The sequence below is a fragment of the Pelodiscus sinensis genome, chromosome 7, assembly GCF_049634645.1.
Source record: "Pelodiscus sinensis isolate JC-2024 chromosome 7, ASM4963464v1, whole genome shotgun sequence".
Lineage (NCBI taxonomy): Eukaryota > Metazoa > Chordata > Testudines > Trionychidae > Pelodiscus > Pelodiscus sinensis.
The window spans coordinates 48,945,214-48,967,819 of NC_134717.1; the positions used below are offsets into that span (position 1 = coordinate 48,945,214).

The 22,606-nt window shown below is 41.9% G+C and overlaps 1 protein-coding gene across 5 annotated transcripts in view; it reads left to right on the forward strand.

The window, feature by feature from the left end:
- Positions 1-22,606, forward strand: part of PPP1R1C (protein phosphatase 1 regulatory inhibitor subunit 1C) — an 82,019-nt gene that overhangs the window by 2,694 nt on the left and 56,719 nt on the right. For all 5 annotated transcript variants that reach the window (XM_006121696.4, XM_014572862.2, XM_075933753.1 and 2 more), the window contains exon 2: positions 567-627. In XM_006121696.4, the coding sequence (XP_006121758.1) occupies positions 567-627 (61 nt within the window). The remainder of the gene's footprint in view (positions 1-566; positions 628-22,606) is intronic.

Sequence of the window (22,606 nt, forward strand, 5' to 3'; positions counted from 1 at the left end):
AGAGCGGTTCCATCAGAACTTTTCTCCACTGCCTCCCCCATGCTAAAGCCTTTCCCAGTGGCATAAGTATTTCCTTGTGGCATGCAAAACCTTCTGCAGAAGGGATGCATCAGGACACTATGCTGGTAAAATAGCTGTGTAGGTGAGAGAGGTATTGTCTGGTGAGTAGAGAGTTATGTAGAGTGCAGGCATATCTTGGCTCTATTTGCCTAAGCAGTGCCTCACCATCAATACAGCAACTTATACCTGTACATGTAAAATATGCATAAACATACCTTAAGTGACTCAGATGACCTGGTCTTTCACTGGGGCTCGTACTCCTAAATCACGAAGGGATTTTTGGAAAGCCCACCCAATGACACTGATTCTGCTGTATGTTGCTGCTGAGTTGATCCTGATCATTATTATGCTCAGTTAAGACAATGTTTTCAAAGCTGTTTTCTGTGTACAGTACTTGCTTTTGCCACTCACACCGTTCAAGAAGACTCCAGAAGACTTGCACTTTATTATGGCTGTAGGGTAGTGGGCATCTTTAATGACTCTACTTGGGTCTCTGTTTTTCACAGATCAGGAAAAGAAGGCCCACACCAGCATCACTGGTTATTATGAATGAACAATCAACCCCAGGTAAGTAACAATGTATCTTCTAAACCACAAAACAGATGAACAGAAATGAAAGGCCTGTCTCTTGCAAGATGATGTTAGTAAATAAATTCATTCAAAGAAAAGGATATTGGCATTAAGCTCGTAGCAGTAAATGCCAGGGTATGAGCCATACACTGTTCTCAGACAAGGATTATGGATCTGTACAGTTCCTGGCCTCATGGGAGTCACTAGCGTAACTCCCATTGATTCCCCAGGAATCCAGCCTTCATGTGAATGTCCTTAGTATAAATGGAGTGAAGGCTCAGTTACCTCTGTGCTTGGGGATGGTCTCAGCTGCTTCATCCACACACCTTCTCCTTCACCAATGGAATGTAGTGGGGGGGGAATCTGTGAGTTAAGTTTAACTAATAGAGTCCTTGGCCCTCCACTTCCTAGAGGGAACCAGGTCGGTTGCATTGCAGAACTTAACAAAACTCAGGACTTCCAAGGAGAAGGGTCATTCTCTGAAGTGTCTGTTCTCTCTCTGCTCTGCCAATAAAATCTTTGTGGAACTTCTCCTCCCACAGTGATGCCTCTGAGAAGTTTTCCTGAGAGATGAGATAATTTGGAGCTAGGAGGGCATACTGAGTCTCACACTCATGCCTCCACATGGCTGCTAAAGCAAATCTGTAGTTTCTAAACCAGTGGTCACCAAAGAGTAGATCAGGATCTACCGATAGATCTTGGAGCCTCTGACAGGTGATCCTGACTGGTTTGGCTGGGAGGCACTTCAATTTCCCCTCCCCCCACTGCCCTGCTGATCCTTTCCAGAGTCTCAGAGCTGCCCCCTAAGAGCCTCCTGCTTGTTGTTCAGGGTGAGGGAGCAGAGTCAGAGGGGCACTATTGTCATTCTGTCCCCCTCCGCTGTACCCCATCTTCACAGAGTGAGGTGGGCGGGGCCTCGGTGAAGGGGTTGGGCAGGGATATTTGGGTTTTAGGCAGATCTTGGACTGACTTAAACTCAAAAAGTGATCCTGTGCTTAAAAAGGTTGGAGATCACTGTTCTAAACCAAGCCAAGACTTGATGAGCCAAAGAAAGCACTTCAATAGTTTTCAAAGGGTAAATCACAGCAAGTTTTTCAAAATATCATCATTTATATCAAATAAATATTTATGTGTTCTTTATATGCTTTAAAAAAAATAAATTTCCCTGAAAAATGGCCTTGGAACGAGAAGCAGCATGCATAGTTTCAGGATAATCAGTATCTTTTTTCCTCTGAAGTGCAAGTTGAAAATCCAGCTTACAAAGGATAGCTAAGGGAGAGAGACTAGCACCTCTCCATAATAAAGGCCCATCAATAGAATGGGTGATCAAAGATTTGCTCAGTGTACTGTTACTGTGCCATTAATGTAATGCAGTTGACAAATTTCCCAATCAGTTTTCACTGCTGCCCTTTTAAAAGCTTTTTCAAAAGACTCCTATCCACTTACAAGAGTTCATTTCTGCTTTTCTCTAAATGTGACATTACATTATTCCTGCTGACAAATTTTATCCTGTAACTTACACATTAGTTTTGATACAGGAGCATGTTTCATTTTCCATGTAATAACAGAGATGTCTTTGCTGACAATGAGTAGTTCTTTATCTCTGAGAAATCCCACTGAGCTCAAAAAGAACATAAGAATGACCATACTGGATCTGATCTAAGATCCATCTAACCCAGTTGTGGCAGCGCGTCGTGGTCCCCCGCCTCTTGCACTCCCGTAGTGGCACGAACAGACTCCACCAGCCAGTAGAATAGAGGGAGTTTATTGCTTCTCCAGGATACAGCACAGCACAGATGTAATCTGGTTACAGGAACTGGGGCTAGGAGGCCTAAGTGCCCCCCTTGAGATGGGGGGTGGCTGGGCCCTACAATCCCAGCCCCCTCCCTAGCTCCTTCTCCCCTGCTTCCCAGACCGAAACTAACTCTCTTGCAGCCCTGCCCCCCAGCCAGGGGTGGCATTCCACCTTCCTTTGTTTCTCTCCCTGGGGGATAGCTGGTCGGACAGATTGAGAGACCCTTGCCTAGTGACTCATCCCCTGTCCTGCTGGGCCGTGCTACAGACAGCAGCCAGTGGGGGTCACCCACAGCCCCAGCATAGCAACCAGCAAGGTACCTCCCCCCTACTATGTCACACCAGTATCCTGTCTTCCAATGCTAGGTGCTCCCAGAGGGAATGAACAGAATAGGTAATCATGAAGTGATCCCTCCTCTGTTCCCATTTCCAGCCTCTGACAGAGGCTAGGGATACCATTTCTACCCATCCTGGCTAATAGTCATTGATGTATCTATCCTCCATTAATTTATCTAGCTCTTTTTTGAACTCTGTTAAAGTTTTGGCCTTCACAACATCTGCTGGCAAGGAGTTCCACAGGTTGACTATGCATCGCATGAAGAAAGTACTTCCTTTTGTTTGTTTAAACTACTACCTGTTATTTCATTTGGTGATCCCTACTTTTTATGTGATAGGAACAAGTACATAACTTTTCCTTATTTACTTTCTCCATACCATTCATGATTTTATAGACCTCTATCATATCCCCCCTTAGTCTCCTCTTTTCTAAAATGAAAAATCCCAGTCTTTTTAATCTCTCTTCATATAAAAACTGTTCCAAAACCCCTGATAAGTTTTCTTGCCCTTTTCTGAACTTTTTTTAATGATAAGATATCTTTTTTGAGATGAGGTAACCACATCTGTATGTATTATTCAAGATGTGGTTGTACCATGGATTTATATAGAGCAATAAGATATTTTCCGCCTTATTCTCTATCCCTTTTTTAATGATTCCCAACATTCTTTTGGCTTTTTTGACTGCCACTGCTCACAGAGTGGATGTTTTCAGAAAACTATCCACGATGACTCCAAGATCTCTCTCTTATCATAGAATACTAGGACTGAAAGGGACCTCGAGAGGTCATCGAGTTCAGTCCCCTGCCCCCCTGGCAGGACGAAATACTGTCTAGGCCATCCCTGTTAGACATTTATCTAACCTACTCTTAGATATCTCCAGAGATTGGGATTCCACAACCTCCCTGGGCAATGTATTCCAGTGTTTGACTACCCTGACAGTTAGTAACTTTTTCCTAATGTCCATCCTAAACCTCCCTTGATCCAGTTTAAGCCCATTGCTTCTTGTTCTATCCTCAGAGGCCAAGATGAGCAAGTTTTCTCCCTCTTCCTTATGACACCCTTTTAGATACCTTGTTGCTTTTAATCATTTAATCATTCTTGTTGCTTTTCTCTGGACCCTCCTCAATTTCTCCACATCTTTCTTGAAATGCAGTGCCCAGAACTGGACACATACTCCAACTGAGGCCTAACTAGTGCAGAGTAGAGCAGAAGAATGACTTCTCGTGTCTTGCTCACAACACACCTGTTAATGCATCCCAGAATCATGTTTGCTTTTTTTGCAACAGCTTCACACTGCTGACTCATATTCAGCTTGTGGTCCACTATGATCCCTTTCTGCCGTACTCCTTACTAGACAGTCGCTTCCCATTCTGTATGTATGAAACTGATTGTTCCTTCCTAAGTGGAGCACTTTACATTTGTCTTTATTAAACTTCATCCTGTTTACCTCAGACCATTTCTCCAATTTGTCCAGATCATTTTGAATTATGACCTTATCCTCCAGAGCAGTCGCAACCCCTCCCAGCTTGGTATCATCTGCAAACTTAATAAACATACTTTCTATGCCAATATCTAAATCGTTGATGAAGATATTGAAGAGAGACGGTCCCAAAACAGACCTCTGCGGAACCCCACTAGTTATACCTTTCCAGCAGGATTATGAACCATTAATAACTACTCTCTGAGTATGGTTATCCAGCCAGTTATGCACCCACCTTATAGTAGCCCCATCTAAGTTGTATTTGCCTAGTTTATTGATAAGAATATCATGCGAGACGGTATCAAACGCCTCACTAAAGTCTAGGTATACCACATCCACCGCTTCTCCCTTATCTACAAGACTCGTTATCCTATCAAAGAAAGCTATCAGATTGGTTTGACAAGATTTATTCTTTACAAATCCATACTGGCTTTTCCCTATCACCTTGCCACCTTCCAAGTATTTACAGATGATTTCCTTAATTACTTGCTCCATTATCTTCCCTGGCACAGAAGTTAAACTAACTGGTCTGTAGTTTCCTGGGTTGTTCTTATTTACCTTTTGATAAATGGGCACTATATTTGCCCTTTTCCAGTCTTCTGGAATCTCTACTGTCTCCCATGATTTTCTAAAGATGATAGCTAGAGGCTCAGATACCTCCTCTATCATTTCCTTGAGTATTCTCGGATCCATTTCATCAGGCCCTGCTGACTTGCAGTCATCTAGCTTTTCTAGGTGATTATTAACTTGTTCTTTTTTATTTTATCTTCTAAACCTCCCTCCTTCCCACTAGCATTCACTATGTTAGGCATTCCTTCAGACTTCTCGGTGAAGACCGAAACAAAGAAGTCATTAAGCATCTCTGCCATTTCCAAGTTTCCTGTTACTGTTTCTCACTCCTCACTGACCAGTGAGCCTACCCTATCCTTGGTCTTCCTCTTGCTTCTAATGTATTTATAAAAAGTCTTCTTGTTTCCCTGTATTATCTTCAATTCACTCCAAGTGTGTTCATTTTTAATATATAAGGAAACACCTCCTCCCTTCCCCCCATCAATCCTTCCTGTCATAATTGTACTTATTTATTAGCTCTTTCTGCTTATTACCCATACTTCTCACATTTGTATATAGGCATCTAAGATACTGATTTGACCTTGCCTCCCAGTTTTGCCCTGACCCTCCTTTCTCTCTGCCATTATAGCCCACGATTCCTCCCATTTCCAACCCATCTACCAGGTCTCCATGTTCTCCACTTACCTATGGGCTTTGCTTACCTGTCCCTGTCTAACCTAGTTTAAAGTTAGCCAGTCTGTGTTCAAATAGGGACTTCCCCCTCCTCGAAAGATGAACGCCATCTCTGCCCAGCAGTCCTTCCTGGAATAGCATCCCGTGGTTGAGGAAGCCAAAGCCCTCCTGGTGACACCATCCTCGCAGCCAGGCATTCACCTCCAGGATGCAGCTGTCTCTGCCCGGGCCCCTACCCTCGACAGGAAGGATTGAAGAGAATACCACCTGCGCTCCAAATTCCTTCACCCGTACTCCCAAAGCCCTGTAGTCACTCTTGATCCGCTCAGTGTCACACCTCGCAGTATCATTTGTGCCCACATAGATGAGAAGCATGGAGTAGTAGTCAGAGGGCCGGATAATCCTCGACAATGCCTCCGTAACATCTCGGATATGGGCCCCGTATTGAGTAGTTGTAGCTAAATTAGGTGGGATTATGTTTTCCAATATGCATTACTTTTCATTTATCAACATTAAAATTAATTTGCTTTTTTGTTGCTCAATCTCCTAGCTTTGTGAGATCTTTTTTAAGTTCTTCATAACCTACTTTGGTCTTAACTATCTTGAGCAGTTTAGTATCTGCAAAGTTTGCCACCTCACTGCTTACCACTTTCTCCAGATCATTTATGAATATGTTGAATAGGACTGATCCCAGTATGGAACCCTGTTGGACACCACTAGTTACTTCTCTCCATTCTGAGACATGACCATTTATTCCTACCCTTTGTTTCCTATCTTGTAACCAGTTATCAATCCATCAGAGGACTTTTCCTCTCATCCCATGACAACTTTATTTAAGAGCCTTTGATGAGGGACCTTGTCAAAGGCTTTCTGCAAATCTAAGTACACTTTATCCACTGGAACGACATTTCTGGAGATAACACTTTTGAGCAAGCAGCAAATTAGTCACAATATAAATAAGGATACTAATAATAGTTCCTGTATGCCACCTGGGGGTCATAAAGGCCATAGTCCTGGGCACTGGGTAGAGAAGCAAATAAGAACCTACCCCAAAGATCAATGTATTCACCTCTCTGGAAACTCACAGAAAGAGTTTGTTAGGTAAATTTCTAGAGGCTTTAGTAAACATGGAATCATAGGTATCTAGAGAAAAATAAGCTGGATCTATTTTTGCTTTTTGTTTTAACGATCCCCTTTAATGTAATTTCCCTCTTTAAATGAAGGAAAATCACCTTGAACATGTTTTAAAAATAATTAATATTTGTTCTCATTGCCCTAATGGGTTGTTTGGGTTCTATACTTATCACTAATCTCTAATTGTAAAGAAATTCCATTTCAGTCCTTGTTAGCATCCAATCTTTCATTGTTCTGAACACCTTCAGTTCCTATTCACTTCAGTGGTGGTTGAGGGGTGATCCTTCCAGAACTGCACACCTAGGTATTAAAGCCAGAATACATTGGCTGTGCAGCTAAAAGCAGCCACACTACTCTGAAGGACCTGGCCCTTGGTCTCTAAGGCTATGTCTAAACTGCAGATTTTTTCCGGGATACCAGAGCTCTGCCACGTTCAGGGAATGCATCCAATTTTTCGGAACAGTTTCTGAAAAAGCGGGCGTGTTCTTTCAACATCACTGACTTCTTCATTTTATGAAGAATAAGCTATGTTCCAAAAGAGGAGGCTTTTCCAACATTTGGCCCAGTGTAGACAGGCCAAATGTCGGAAAAGCCTCTTTCGTAAAAACAAGCAGAAAAAGGTACGCGAATTGTAGACATATCCTGCAGTGTAGATATAGCCTAACTCAGTGGCATATACCACATCAGGGTTGCCAGGCCTTAATTTAAAACAAACTCCTTGACTGCTGTTCCATAGTGCAGTCCTTTCTAAGTAGACTCTTATTTCCTTTTGTAAACAGAGCCCTGTTGTAGCACTAAATGAAAACCAAACAGAGACTAAAGACACCTCTCTGATTTATAGACAAATTAGTGCATACCCGTTATCTCTTTTCACACAATGGGTACAGTGTGAAACCAGATACATCATTTTTGCTACCAGTTAGCACTGCAGCAAGTATCAGTGACATTTTAACCATGAGATGGAAAGAATCTTAACCCTCTCCAATAATTTGTATGGGTGATCATAGCACTTGGCTCTTTCATTGGTTAAAGAAGGCATGTACTTTATTTATTTCTGATTTTTTTGCAAAGTTATTATTATTTTCAAAATTTGAAGTCTTTACAAGAAATGGTGTGTCTTGGTATGATTGTGTGTGTTTGTTCACATGTAAATGCTTGATCTGTACATTTGTATGGTGGTATGTGTGCACATGTATATGATTTGTGTGCGTGTGCATGTATAGAGACTTGAGTGTGTATACGTGCATGTGTACATACACCCCTACACCGCCTGCTTGCAAACAGAAGCCTCACCATCTGCTTTGAGGGAAAGGTGATTGGTGTAATTGTGGCTCACCATTTCCATTGCCTTTTTTGTTTTGATCTGGTAGAAATAACTGTTACTTTATTTACTGGAAGGCTCCTTGTGCAAGTTGCTCTGTGGGCTTGATCTTGCAAGATGCTGAGCAGCTGCTGAAGTCACTGAGCAAATCTGACTCTCTCAGTGAGAGTTAAGAGGCATTCAGTATGTCTAGGCATTAACCAGCACCTTGCTGAATCAAGCCCCAAATGCCTGGACCAGAAATGCCTTTTGTACAGAAATAGATGAATCTCTTGTGAATTGTTAAATTAATTCCCCTCCAGTAATGACTAATTAATCAGTGCATATCTTTAGAGTTAATAAATTAATAAAGACAGACTTAATATTAAACATAGAGTGCATTGCAAAGCATTATTATCAGTTTCACAGATGGGTGCAGAGAGATTAGGTGAGTTACTCAAAGTCCTACAGCAAGTCAGTGCATGGCTGAGAGTGACCTAGGTCACCTGATCCTGTCTTATGCAGTACTCTAATGAAGATCAAACATGCTTCTGAGGGTTTGGACTTCAGATCTGATGTGCTTTTAAAGGTTGGGATGCCTCACTCAAGGGGTACATCTAGACTACAGGGTTTTGTCGACAGAAGTTTTGTCAACAGATACTGTCAACAAAGCTTCTGTCGACAAAGAGCGTCTAGACACATTCAGTTCTGTCGACAAAGCAAGCTTCTTTGTTGACATAACAGTGTGGACGCAAAGGACAGTTTAGATGCAATAATGCCTTATGTTGACAGAACTCTGTCGACAAAAGGCGTTATTTCTCGTAAAATTAGGTTTACCAGCGTCGACAAAACTGCTGAGTTCTGTCGACATTATGTCGACAGAACTCAGCGGTCGTGTAGACGCAGGTTTAGTTTTGTCGACAAAAGTCCACTTTTGTCGACAAAACCCTGTAGTCTAGACATACCCAAGGTTACTCAGACTTTCAATGCCTTGAAAAACTCATGAGAAAATCTTGCACAACAGGCTCTCCCCAGAGGCAGTTGATCACAACACGGTTTCTGGAGTATTTTGGCATATCTAGTTGCAGCCCCTTCCAGAAACTAGAAGGAAACAAAACTTATTTGAACCTTTCAAAACTTTATAATAAATTCAATCTGAGTTGGGCTAGAGAAATAGTTCAAGGTCAGTGTCCTCCTCTTCCCCCCCCACAAGCCATTGCATCCATCCCCTATGTCTAATGCAAAACCAGGAATCTATCTGAACTGATGTAAGGAGAGGCCATCCTGCTTTAACACTAAAGTGAAGATGGAATGATAATTCAGGATAAATGTGTGTGAACTAATGGCAGTTTCTCAGAAACTATAAGGCAAGTTTGTGTGGCTGCCTCATCATTTACATCCAAGGAGACTGAACACCAGCCCCCAATAAGGGGAGGAAGGGATCGCTTAGTGCTTTGAGCATTTCCCAGGGTTGTGAGTTCAATCCTTTAGGGGGCCATTTAGGGATCTGGGGAAAATCTGTAAGGGATGGATGGTACTTGGTCCTGCTGTGAAGGCAGGGGACTGGACTTGATTACCTTCAAGTTCTAAGAGAACGGTATACCCCACTAAATGATGCAAGAGCTGTTTGTGTATCTGGCTTCAAGAGATACATACAGCATTAGAGAACATTGATTTGTGTATTTTCCTGTGCGCACACTGTTGGAACCAGGAACCATCATATGGCAACATATAACTGCACCAATAATTTGAAAAGGAGAAGATTTAAATTCTCAACAGCTATAGAACTTTCTGTAGAGGACAAAACATAACTAGGAAACAAAATAAAGCAAACCCCTCCCTCCATTCAGCATCATCTATATCCAAGCTTGAGATGGCATTCTGCCAATATTTTGACTGTAGTGGGAAGTTAGCAATAATAAACCAAAATTGACCAATGGCGTCAAAGAAGTAATGGTTTTCATTGACCTCAGCTGAGGATCTGGCACATTATTTTATTCGTTATGCATTTTCATGTATTTTTATTTTTAATTTTGGGATCCACTTGATGTTTATGAAAGTCAGGGACTAATGCAACTGGAGAGAGCTGTATATAATAAAGGCTAGTCCTATGCAAAGTTCCCTTCAGCGCTAAACTCCTTTTGCGGCAATCAGAATTTCAGCCTCCAACATTTTCTCCTTTGTTGTATGTAGTTGACATTGTTTATGTTGTATGGTTGTAATTAGATGTTTGCCACAGCTAACAAAGGGGATTTTTGCTGCACAATTGACTGTGACTATTATTATTATTTTCCTTTTAGTTGCCTCTCTCCATAATTTCAAAATTATTTAGGTGTTCTACAATCTTCATAGGACGGGGTCTTTACAGGAAATAAACCACTCTCCCATGAGAGACTCTGTCCTTCGATCCACTTCCTCCTCTCCCTCCCCTGCTTTAGGGGAGTGCCTGTGGGGACAGCTTGGCAAGCTTTACCCATCAGTGTTTGCCCTCCATCCTGCTCTTGCCTTACTAGTGAAGGGTACCTGGAAGGAGGCTGAATGGCTATGAACACCTCAGGTTCAATACACATATAAGAGTCCAGCCTGACAATCTGTTATTCTTATTCTTAATTATGCACCTTTTATTGTACTAGCATATTTACCCAGCATTGCTCAGGTCTCTAAGGAGGTGCTCAAGGCAGGGATCAGGAGGTCAAGGGGGGTTGCAGGAGTCAGGGTTGAGGGATGAGGAGGGGCTCTGGGCAGGGGAGTGTGTGTGTATGTGTATGTGTGTGTGCGCGCGCGCGTGTGCACGTGCTTGTGCGTGTGTACAGGGGTAGGCAGAGAGGCCAAAGCCCACCTCCCCCCCCAAGATTCATACCCCAAGGCGGGGGGGGGGGGGGAAGGAGGGAGTTTCATCTCCTCTTCCTTAAAGGGCAACTGGGGGGTGGAAGGCTTGGGTCTGGGGCAGTACCAGATGAAGGGGCATTCCATGCCTCCAGCCAGCTCCTTTCACCGGCCTGGTGATTGTTTCATTTCTGTTTGGTTTTACGAGCAGCCACCCTATTCCAGGCACATCCCATTTTCCTGGCACAACCAACCCCATACCTTGTTTTAAGCTATGATTAGAGGAAGCTGCCTACCGAATTTGGCGTCCCTAGCTCCTACTGTTTAGGAGGAGTTCTTGAACTAACAGTCAAACTCTCTCAAATATATAGTAGTTTGCTAAACAGCTTATTCTTGCTTTGAAATAAAATTTTAGCATGACATTAATTAAAAGAGAAAAAGGAAGGTGTGGAGTGTGTCATAGTAAAAACAAAATGATTTATGGATGTGCTTAAGTGCTGCACTGAAAAGAGAGGGATTTTAGCTGTGCTTACTGTTAAATACACATTCAAATACTTTGCTAACTTTGAGCCTCAGTTGAGATTAAGCATACCGTATTTTCCGGCGTATAAGGCAACTGGGCGTATAAGACGACCCCCTAATTTTCTAGTTAAAACATAGGTTTTCTCCTATACTCGCTGTATAAGACTACCCCCCCTTAAGAGGCCAACCGGCAGCGCCCCAGCTGCTCTGCCCCAGGGTCCACAACAAAAGCCTGGTCTGCTGGGGGGGGCACACTAGCTGCGCCCCCCCCCAGCAGACCAGGGACACGGGGAGCAAAGCTGCAGCGGCAGCAGGGTGCCGCGCCTCTGAGGCTTTGCTCTGGCAAAGCCTCAGAGGCGTGGGACCCCGCCGCGGCTGCGGCTTTGCTCCCGGTGCCCCTGGTCTGCTGGGGACCGTCTCCAGCAGACCAGGGACACCGGGAGCAAAGCTTCTGAGGACGCCGGCAGCGGGACAGCCGCGGCATGTCTGGGCTGTCCTGCTGCCGGAGCCCCTCCGCGGCTTTGCTCCGCGTCTTCCTGGTCTGCAGTCCAGGGAGACGCGGAACAGCTTTTCTCGCCCTGGAGTACACGGGCGGCGGGACCACGAGGTCCCGCAGTCCGTGTCCTTCGGGGCGAGAAAAGCCCCGTTCATACCAGGAAGTCGGGGACTGCCTGTATGCTTATACCCGGCGAATAAGACGAACCCCGATTTTTGGGGGATGTTTTTTAGTATAAAAAGTTGCCTTATACTCCGGAAAATACGGTAGTTCTCTTGATCCTTCTTTGTGTGTCTTGGGACAATGTTGTTGAAAGGAACAGAAACCAGAACCTCCCCATACAACCTGTTTTCACAACCATGGTATAATCACGAGCCTATTTTTGCCTTGTGATGCAGGAGCTACTACAAATGAAGAATAAATCACTTGCCATTTGAAATGAAAATATACCTATGCTGCATACGAGCTTAGTGTCTTGTTGCAATGGCTCAGGGACACGCTAACAACTAGGGGTGGGAGAGTGATATTTCAGGGCAAAAACATTTTAGATCACAGCTCAGATTTAAATTAATTGAGGTTCACTTTGATCAGAATATGATGCCTACTTTTTTATATGAACTAACCTTGTCTCGGAGTCACTGTAACGTCACATGTTCTGCTGGCACAACATTCCCGGTTTATGTCAAAAGTGTGTTGTGAGTTTGAAGCCATGCCGGGAATTGGGATTCCTGCTGGGTTTTAACATCTTCAGCATAACATTATACATTCAAGTAAAAATCTCCCTCTCTAAACTCTGTTTTTATTTCCTGTTTTTAATTCTGTTTTTGACTTTGTTGCACTTCTGGGCTTTTTAATCCTGCATGTGAATACCACTTGGTGCTTGAAATGATGGACTATTTAGTAGTATGTCATGTCAGCACCTTACCTACCATTAGACTTTTGGCTACATAGGTTCTAATTGCTCACTGTTGTGCAGGAAGCTGAAAGCCAGTAAGCCAATAACAGCTGTTTTCAATTGCAACTCTGAGCTTCTAACTTGGTTATAAAACACTCAGAAATGCAGTAAATCTCTAAAAGCTGCCATTAACAACTACTGGTTATTTTTTTAAGTCATAGCCATTGGCTTTGCTACATGCTATATGTAAATGCCATTTAAGTTGGCTATGCTTTCAGTTTAACTCAATGACCTTAGCAACAGATGAAAAGAGCAATGAAAAGGAACAGTTCCCTCCCACCACATTGCAAATAGCAGTACAGCTCTAATCATGTATAGTAATAGTAGGAGCACCTGTACACAAACTCCTGTTTTTGCAACCATGCTGTGAAGACCTGCTTTAGCAGGGCTGGTGATATGAGCGAAAACAAGAGACAATCAAATGTATGACAAAAAGATTTTCAGAATCGAGGCTTTAAACCCTACAGTTGAATATATCATGCCCTTAGATACTTTTCATGATTGAAACGTTCACAGTAGCAAAATGGCCCTTTCCCCCATATATGCACTAGCTGACAGGTTATGTTCAAATTACTTACTTGACCCTTATGCTGTTTAAGGCTTTGCTAAGCAAGAAATCAGTGGGACAACTCATAGAGGAAGATCCAGCTCAGTGTAAATATGGGTGGCGGAATCTAGCTCTTACAAAACAGCTCAGCAATGCATTCCAGCAAATACAGGAACACTACATTTGAGCCCAGAAAGGAAATATTTCTAAACAGCCAACAGGTTCCAAACATTTGCAACAAAGCACAGCCATAAAAAGCTTTCTCTTTGCACAGTACTTTAGCAAAAGCAGACACTCCCAGAGTTGCACGCGCAGGAAATATATCCAGTCTTTTATAATTCATGCTCATTTCCTGGCAAAAGAGCTGTTATAGACTCTATGCTCCATGGCAAACACAGGGAGGAGGTGAACTACCAGGTTTTCCATTTGGGATGAGTGGCCATCACAGAGGGACTTCAGAAGAGCATGGGGTTGGGAGCAGTGTTAGTAGCTGCAAACTAAATAAGAATGCCCAGAAGATATTTTAAAGGAGACCCTTTGTTGAGCTCAAGAGTGGTTTAACTTTCAAGAATATTGCATTAAACTCTTGTTTGCAGCCACAGGGTCTGACCCAATTCCTACTGAACTCAGTGGAATCTGAATCTGACCCCCAATGCATTGCTTGGGTGTTTGCCAGGAAGGACATGCAATGACAAGTGGAAATGAAGACAGAGGCTACTGATGCTCCATTGATGACTTCTGTAGAATTGAGGTTTCACATCTCAGCAGGGCTAATTCTCTGAAATCAAAAGGCAGTGGGTCCTTGAGTTTATTTATATAGTTTTGTCAAATGTAATTACCCAATGGCTGGCTGGCTGATGCACAGACTGACTAAGAAGTTTTAGTGTCTCTTACTGACCTACCCTGAAATTTAATTTGCATCCTGTCATTTACTTATTTTTCTTAGCAATTAGGTGATGTAAACACCAATACATCATTAATGGATGAGTCTGGAATGTAAACATGCACTAGAAACATGGGTTTTTTTTTAGCCTTTATGGAACACACATCGTTGGGTTCATTAATTATATAGGACCCAAAGTCAACTGTTTGTGTTGAAGATGAAAAGGAGACCAAGTTCCCGGCTGCAACACAGCCCTTTTGCACATTTCCAGCACTACTACTGGCAACTTAACTTGCCCAGAGAGGAGCCCTGTGTAGAGGGATCCTCGAATGCAATAGAGCCAGTGTAATGCTTCTCAGGGTGTCTACACAGCACCCTAAACTCGAAATAAGATACACCATTTGTGCTACGCAAATGGCATTTCTTATTTTGATTGAATTTCAAAATAGGCTATTTTGAAATTTGGCATGCCTACACTGTCATCGCTGAATTTGTAAATTGTGAAATTTTGCTGTGAAATATACAATGCACAATTTACTTCCAGTGAATATTTGAGCTCAAAGACTTTTTGAAAATATTTCTGATGTTGAAGCGGGGCTGCTTGTGAGTGAACAGAAACAGGTGGTAAGCACAGGACAATCAGAATCACTTCTGAATCTCGATGAGCCTTCATGGACATTTGTATCACTATTTGCTCAACTCTCATGATTAACTAAAACTTATACTAGCAATCAAAATTTTGTCATAAGAAGGGTTTGCATGACACATAATAGCTTTTAACCTGATTTTTGCTTGTGACAGGGATGTAGTCCTTAACTATGCAGTCCTCCTGCCCCCTGCAAAAAAATCAAAGCAAACCAAAAAAACCTCAAAAACTATTACAAAAGTAGATATGATCTCAAACCAACTCCCAGCTCTGATGAAGTCTGTGGGGACAGGAAATTTGGAATCCAAACTTATATCTGAATCCAAATTTTGCAGCTGACTGCAAATTACATAAAAGGCCGAACCAGCCCCTCAGATACAACCCACGTGTTTAGGTGCTTACAGCCAGATCTGAAATTTTTGTTTCTGGAAAGTGCCATGACACTATCTGTTTGCATTTTAATTAGTTTTGCATGTGAAAGGCTGCGACATAAATGCAGCTATTGGAAAGTAAGGAAATAATTTTAGAACTGAACCTTGTACCCTTCATTTGTTTTCCTCAATCTTATACAACAGCACCATAGAAACAGCCTTCTTCAATCCCAGGGATTATTTGCACACCATTTTTTATAGATATGGCTTCATATTACAACTCCTCTGCTGCTTTATTATTTAGAGTCAGGGACTGATGATATTTGACTATTTATTTCTCTTATCATCTGGGTGCATTATTAATATGACAAATAGTGTCATTTCAAAGAGCTAACAGTAGCATGCACAGTTACAGAACACCGGCAAGGGTGCGAAAGTTGCTTTGATAACCATTCACTTCATTACCCTGACAAAGTTTAATATTTTGTCCCAAGATTTTAGGAGATATATATTCAGCCTGACTGTGTCATCAGTTTCTAGTTTGGACTCCTAATTGATTTCAAAGGGAACTTCTACTATGAAAGGGGGGATGATATAATATGGTCTAGCTGTAACTAATCTTCTAATCAAAGTATTTGTATTATATTTAGTCTGTAACTAGGCACTCACAGATACCATGGTGACAAGTGCAGAATAAAACCACAGTTGGTAGATAATATAAACAGATGAGGGAGAACCATGACCAGCTTTTAGCATTAACCTTGTTTTGTTCAGACTTTTCCTATTTTTGCATTTTAGGCATCAGACAGGACTGATCCATTTGTTGAGCTTCCTAACAGAAAGCTTGTACTTTCACATACATTCACTGTAATTGTAGCTAGGCGCTGAAATGCATGAAGAATAGGTATTTAATGAAGCTGAATTAAATTCAGAGATTCTGGACAAAAGTGCCCGATGATAAAACTTGCCATTAGCTATAGCAGAGCATTCTTCGTTGTGACTGAGGAATGTGGAGTGCAACTCAGGAGGTAAGAAGACACGAGTGCAAAAGTGGTGCAGTGGCAGAGATCAGGAAAGCTTGTTTCTGCGTGAAGCAAGCACTGCTTGTGAACGTTGCTGAGATCCCATCTGTGACAGTTCATGCCATATTCTTTATGGAAACATGCCTATGCTTATGCCTATGTAGTTGTCTAGGCCTCTCTTTCAGTTCAATGTGTTCTGGATATACTGGACGGGGTCCTGTCTGGGTTGTCTTCCTTGCCAGTAACTTATAGTTCTGCCTGTTCCAGGACTAGGAGTAGGGGAATCTGAGGTGGGTAGGAGGGTCAGGCCCTGCTAATCTGCCTGGTCACAGCCCAGGGTCCTGAAAATGAAACAGCATGGATGGCCTTGGTTCAGCCCGTCTCCTGCTCATCTTCCCCGGGACCACTTCCTATCATACACAATGGCTCCATTTGGGCCATGCCTGCCATTAGGTGAAATCCTTTATTTCATATTCCCACAATCTAGGGCCTCATGAAAGTGACCCTTTGATGCTCCTCACATATTCTCCTTTCCTCTATGGTAAGGTCAAAAGGATCCGGGGGACACTCACTTTTGGACCTCCTGGATTCTTCTTCCTCTCTTACAGCACAGCAGCATTACTCAAGGGATTGGCTTCTCTCTCCTCATCTTGCCAGGACCACTGGAGTTTCTTTTGTATTGGCCTTTTCCCCAGTAGCATGCTTGGCAGTGTCAGAGGGGAGGAACTTTCCTTGCTCAGGACTGCTCCAACCCTTCCCATCTCAGCCTTAATATGGGGTCTTTAAACCCCACCACAGGAGTCCTAGACTCTTTTGCTGGTTATATCTTGTAATATATATATATTGTGCAGTTTCCATATGGTTTGTCCTGGAGCCACCTTTTGATGTCACTAAGTATTTTTAAACCTATGCATTACTGGGCTGCTGGGCGCCACCTCTTGATCTACAAAATGACCTAGGGGAAAAAATCACCCTCAACCGTTCTCAAGCCAAATCTTTAAAATCTTGACCCAAGCATCCTGAACATTAATTTTTATCATCTTCACATAACAAACAGTCAGTAGTAGAGACAGATCTACTTAGATAACCCACTATAAAGCATCCAGAAATGTCAATGTCAGTGCGTGATTTAGAGATTAATAAATATAGCATATCATGTTAGTGGGGGGAGGTGGGACAAATCATTCCATGTGAATCACAGAGACATGTTGTTACAAGTGCTGTCATAAAAAGAAGAAGAAGTACAGGGTTATTTCGGAAGTACAGCCCTTCCAATCTCTGGTATTAGTGAGATTAGTCATGATTCAGCTTTAGGAAATGAGAGAATATTTTAGTGCAAGTTAACACATCATTTGTCATTTCCTAAATCCATCCAGCTTAGTCATGTCCCTATTGCATATGGAATAATGGAGCCTCAACTTGTTGACTGTTTGAACACACTAATGTACAGAAATGAGAAATTAATTTATTTAATGTATGGTTCCCTTCCCTTTGTCTAGCAGGGACCTCAAAGCCAAAGAGTTTTATTACTAAGAACTTGCTTGATTCATTGTTGATACAGGCATTTGAGGAGCTTCATGATGTGCAAAATCTATGATCACAAGAAGTGAGAGAGTAGCTGGCAAGGGCTAGGTTTAAAACGAGTTGTTACTGGAACAGTGGAGGTATTATTTAAGAAGGAAGAAAGATGGAACAAAGGTTCCAATAATTATCAAAGCTCAAACCATTGGCTACTGTTATGACATGTCTTTGTTTTCCTCTTCCACAGCAAATTGCCAGCTTTCTCCAAAATATCCAATGAGCTTCTATTCAGATTCTGTATATTTCTATGGTTCAATCAGCCATAGTTTGATGTGAACATTTTTTGTTTTTTTAGTCTCGAGCTTGGAATACTCCTCCAGTTCAAAGTAAAGAATGAAATAGCTCAAAATGATGGCTATAACAGCTGCAACTCCAACACAAAAACTGTCATCTCAGTGCCAATTGCAAGTTATTTTTCACCACAACTGACTCTTGTATACTATGTGGCTAGGAAATTGTTCAAAATGCACACTGTGGGGTCCAGCTGGTATAGTATTTATCTTAGCAATTCATTTTTCTTTTGTTGCCTCAGTGGTATTTATATTTTCAAACTGCCTATAAGACATTTAAAAGTAGAGCCAACAGAAGGTGTTTTCCTTTAAAGTAAGTAGTGTGAGAAGGATTAACTATTGTTACATCTGAGCACGTAATTCTAAGGGAACAAATTGACAGTTCTGCCTCATTTTCTGTTGAAAATCTGTTGAAAACATTTTTTTAAAATTATCAATAAACATATTACAATGTTTCCAAAGAGGTACAGCAGTCAAACTTACTTGATGCAATGGATTCATTCATTTACCATTATTTCGTGGTTCATGGGCCACTAGCTGCAAATGTTTAAAAAGCAACATTTGAAGATCACGTGGGTGTTTCTAGTCCCTGAACGGAACACTTCAAATAGGGAATTCCCTGTAATTACTAGTGGTTTTTTAAAGTTTAAAATCTGTTTCTGTGAGTCTAGTAGTCACTCAGGGTGCATCTGCAGTGCAGTTGAAAACCTGTGGCTTACCCGTATCGGCTGACTCAGGCTTATTTCGTTGTGGTGTAGACATCCCAGGTCATGTTGCAGCCCATCCTCTGGGACCCCACCCACCATGCAGGGTCCCAGCAAGGAAGTCAACACTGCAGTGAAACAGCTCTGCAGCTCAAGCCCCACAAATGTGAGTCAACTGGCATGGGTCATCCATGGGCTTTCCATTACAGTGAAGACAAACACTTGAACTGGCAGGTGTCCCAGCACAGATTATGGAATATTAGCCTTGATGATCACCATACAGCTCCACCCACCCACCCCATTTCCCTCAGATAGAGCACCTGTGCATATGCTGGTGAAATTATGCAGCCGGGTTGTGAGTGCACTTGTTTTCTAACTGAAAGCAATGCATGGTTGCAGCTGCTGCTCCTGCACACTCCAGAGCCAAACTGAGCTCTATACAATATAACTATTATGCCTCACTAACTTGTCCTCATGGTCCCTACATAGATTCACTTTCAGATACCACACTCTGGCTTGGCTTGTTCTCCTTGCATCTGCCCTTAACACATTGCCTAGTCTCCATGTTCCACTACTCCAAAGTTGTCTCTTGTTCCTCCTTGGCTATTTAGTGTTGCCTGGAACACTTAACTACAGTACACTAGTCATCTCACTTCTGATACTATCCCCAAACTAGAGTCTTGCCCTGCACAGCTAGAAAGTCAGTGGCAATATACATGGATTAAGATATGCTTATGACCTAGTTCACGTTGCTTTGACTATGGAAGAACTGCAGGACATGCTGATTGTTGTGAACAACTGCTTGCTGTCAGCAAGCAATATGGAATGATGATCAATGTTAAGAAGACAAAAGTATCATTTAGTGATGTACATGGTAGGCAACCTATCACCTATAGCTTGATGCTGGAGTGGTGGAACAAGTGAATAAGTTCCTCTATTTGAATGTCTAACAATAGAAAGAAGATGGGATGAAGAAATCAAGAGATGAATCTAACTTGCTTTAATCCATATTCAACAACTTCCAAATACTTCTGTGTTGTCATACGTTCAAACAGCACATCTGCAGTAGATTTCAGAAGTACTACATGTGTTCAGCTCTCCTGTACAGATATGAGAGCTGGATACTTCACAAGGATACTGGGAGAAGTTTCAGGGCATTTGCGTTTTGGCATTAGAGAAAGTTAAATAATAACTGGACAACCAAAACTACGAACAAAGAAGCAAGGAAAAGAATAACATAGTCTGGTGCAAACATTGCTCATCAATCGCAGAGCAGCTCACTTTCAAAACTCATGTTAACAAGCAAGATTACAGGAAAACAAGGAAGAGGGAGTAGGATAGCCAGTTATGTCACAAACATCATCTGATGAACTGGTAGCCACAAGAGAATATAAGTTTTATAACTCTGAAGACTATGAAAGATGAATGGTGGTAGCTGACTACCTCCTCACTGGAGACATCACCGGAAGAAGAAGACTGCCTGGAGACAGAGCTGGGACATTTTTCACAAAATGCTTTTTTTGGTGAAAACTGCCAGCACACTCTTCTGATACTAAAGTCAAGTTTCTTGGTGGCTTTCTGTAGAGTAGTTTGCTAGTGAAGAAATCCATTCTTCAGATGATAAGTCAAAACTACAAGACAAATCTGTCACCAGGAACACTTAAACAGTGTTCTGAAAACATGGCTTTCACAGTAAAGATTGCTAAAGAAAGCTGAATTTTGCGCTCTTCAATTTAGCTTCCACACTGAAAATTCAGTAGAATGCATGTCCTCAATTTGCTAAAGCACTTAAGCACATACTTAAATTTAAGCATATGTGCAATCGCTTTCCAGAATCAGGATTCTTTCCCATATTTGCTCTCATTAGAATACACTCACTTTAACAAGTAAAATACCATCCAAAGGCCAGACCATGACAATTTTACTCTCACTGAGTTGCAGAGTCTGAGATTTTTATGGTCACTGTGATTAGCTTTAATATATCATTTAGTAATTGCTGCATCAAGCTCAAGCAATGAAATCAGTAGGACAAGTTGTGAACTAAAGCACTAATCAGGGTATGTCTACACTGCAGTTTTTCGGAAAAATAGACGTTTTTCCGAAAAAACTTCACTTATGTTCACACTGCAATCGTGTTCTTTAAAAAAAAAATCGAAAGAACAGAGGGGATTTTCTGACATTGGTAAATCTCTTTCTACTAGCTCTTTTGGAAAAAGGCTCGTGTGGACGGGGAAGAGGGAAAGAGGAAAAAGCATAAGTGCCCTGGTGGTCGCTCCATACATAGTAATCACAGCTTGCATGCGAGATAGCGTCCAATCAGTGTTGATGCTATCTTTCGAAAAAGCAGCTCGCTTTTTCGATGCTCTTTTGCTATGTGCATGCTATCTTTCAGAAAAAGTTTTTTCGGAAAATCTCTTCTGGAAAAGCTTCTTCCGAAAGAAGCCTGCAGTCCAGACTAAGGCTGTGTCCAGACTCCATGCCTCCGTCGACGGAGGCATGTAGATTAGCCAGCTCGGAAGAGGGAAATGAAGCCGCGATTAAAATAATCGCGGCTTCATTTAAATTTAAATGGCTGCCCCGATCTGCCGATCAGCTGTTTGTCGGCAGATCGGGAGAGTCTGGACGCGATGCCCCGACAAAGAAGCCTTTCTTCATCGACACAGGTAAGCCTCGTGAAACCAGGTTTACCTGTGTCGATGAAGAAAGGCTTCTTTGTCGGGGCATCGCGTCCAGACTCTCCCGATCTGCCGACAAACAGCTGATCGGCAGATCGGGGCAGCCATTTAAATTTAAATGAAGCCGCGATTATTTTAATCGCGGCTTCATTTCCCTCTTCCGAGCTGGCTAATCTACATGCCTCCGTCGACGGAGGCATGGAGTCTGGACACAGCCATAGCCTCAGTGTCAGTAAGGGTGGAAAATCTGGTCCTAAATGTTTAGATTAGATATTGCTAATAAGAAACATAACATTATTTATGGAACTATAGCTCTAATATATTATACTGTATGTTTAGTACCACATACATTATGCTTTACAAAAATCAGTGATGAAATGATTCAATGAATGGAAATAATACATGAATAAAAGATTAGAAGTAAATCCCTCTAAAAAGGCATGTACAAAACCACATGATAAATATATCCCAGAGGAAAGACTTGAGATGACAAGTCCATATATCTGCTAATCCATTAATTTAGTGCAAAGTGTAGGAACCTTGTAAGGTTATCTAGCGTTCAGACTCTGGAACAGTATGTCCATGGTGGAGAGTTCAGAACTCTGTAAAAAAACATTAAAACATCAAAGAGATTTTCAGGCAGACACAAAGTTAGAAAGAAATGAACAATAGCATTTACTGGCTATATTCCATCTTCAGATATGAATGTTATAACATGCACAATGGTTTTAACAAGCGCTGCACCTTAATATCTTAAAGGAAGAGTTGGGCAGAACTTCTTACAAAACAGTGATTTAATCAAAGGGGTGCAAAAAATAAATGTAAAAAAACCTCAGGACCATTATACAGCTGGGAGATGGTTTGTCAGTGAGCTAACTTGATTAACCAAATGCTACAATCCCCTTAGAGAAATATTTTAAATATCAAAAATATAAAACTCATACGGATTACGCTAGGGAAATGGAATCCTTATCCTTCTCTAGGTTTAGGGATCTTTCTGTAGCAACCTGCATGGAATTTGGAGGGAGTAGCTTTGGCTGCAGAATGGAAGAGCCTAGAGAAAGCAAGAGGAAGTCAATCTGTGAGCATATAGCTAGCATGATGATAGAAATCGAAGCATTCCTGTATATAGCTCTCTTAATAACGAGCCAGCTTCATTTTACAAGCATTAA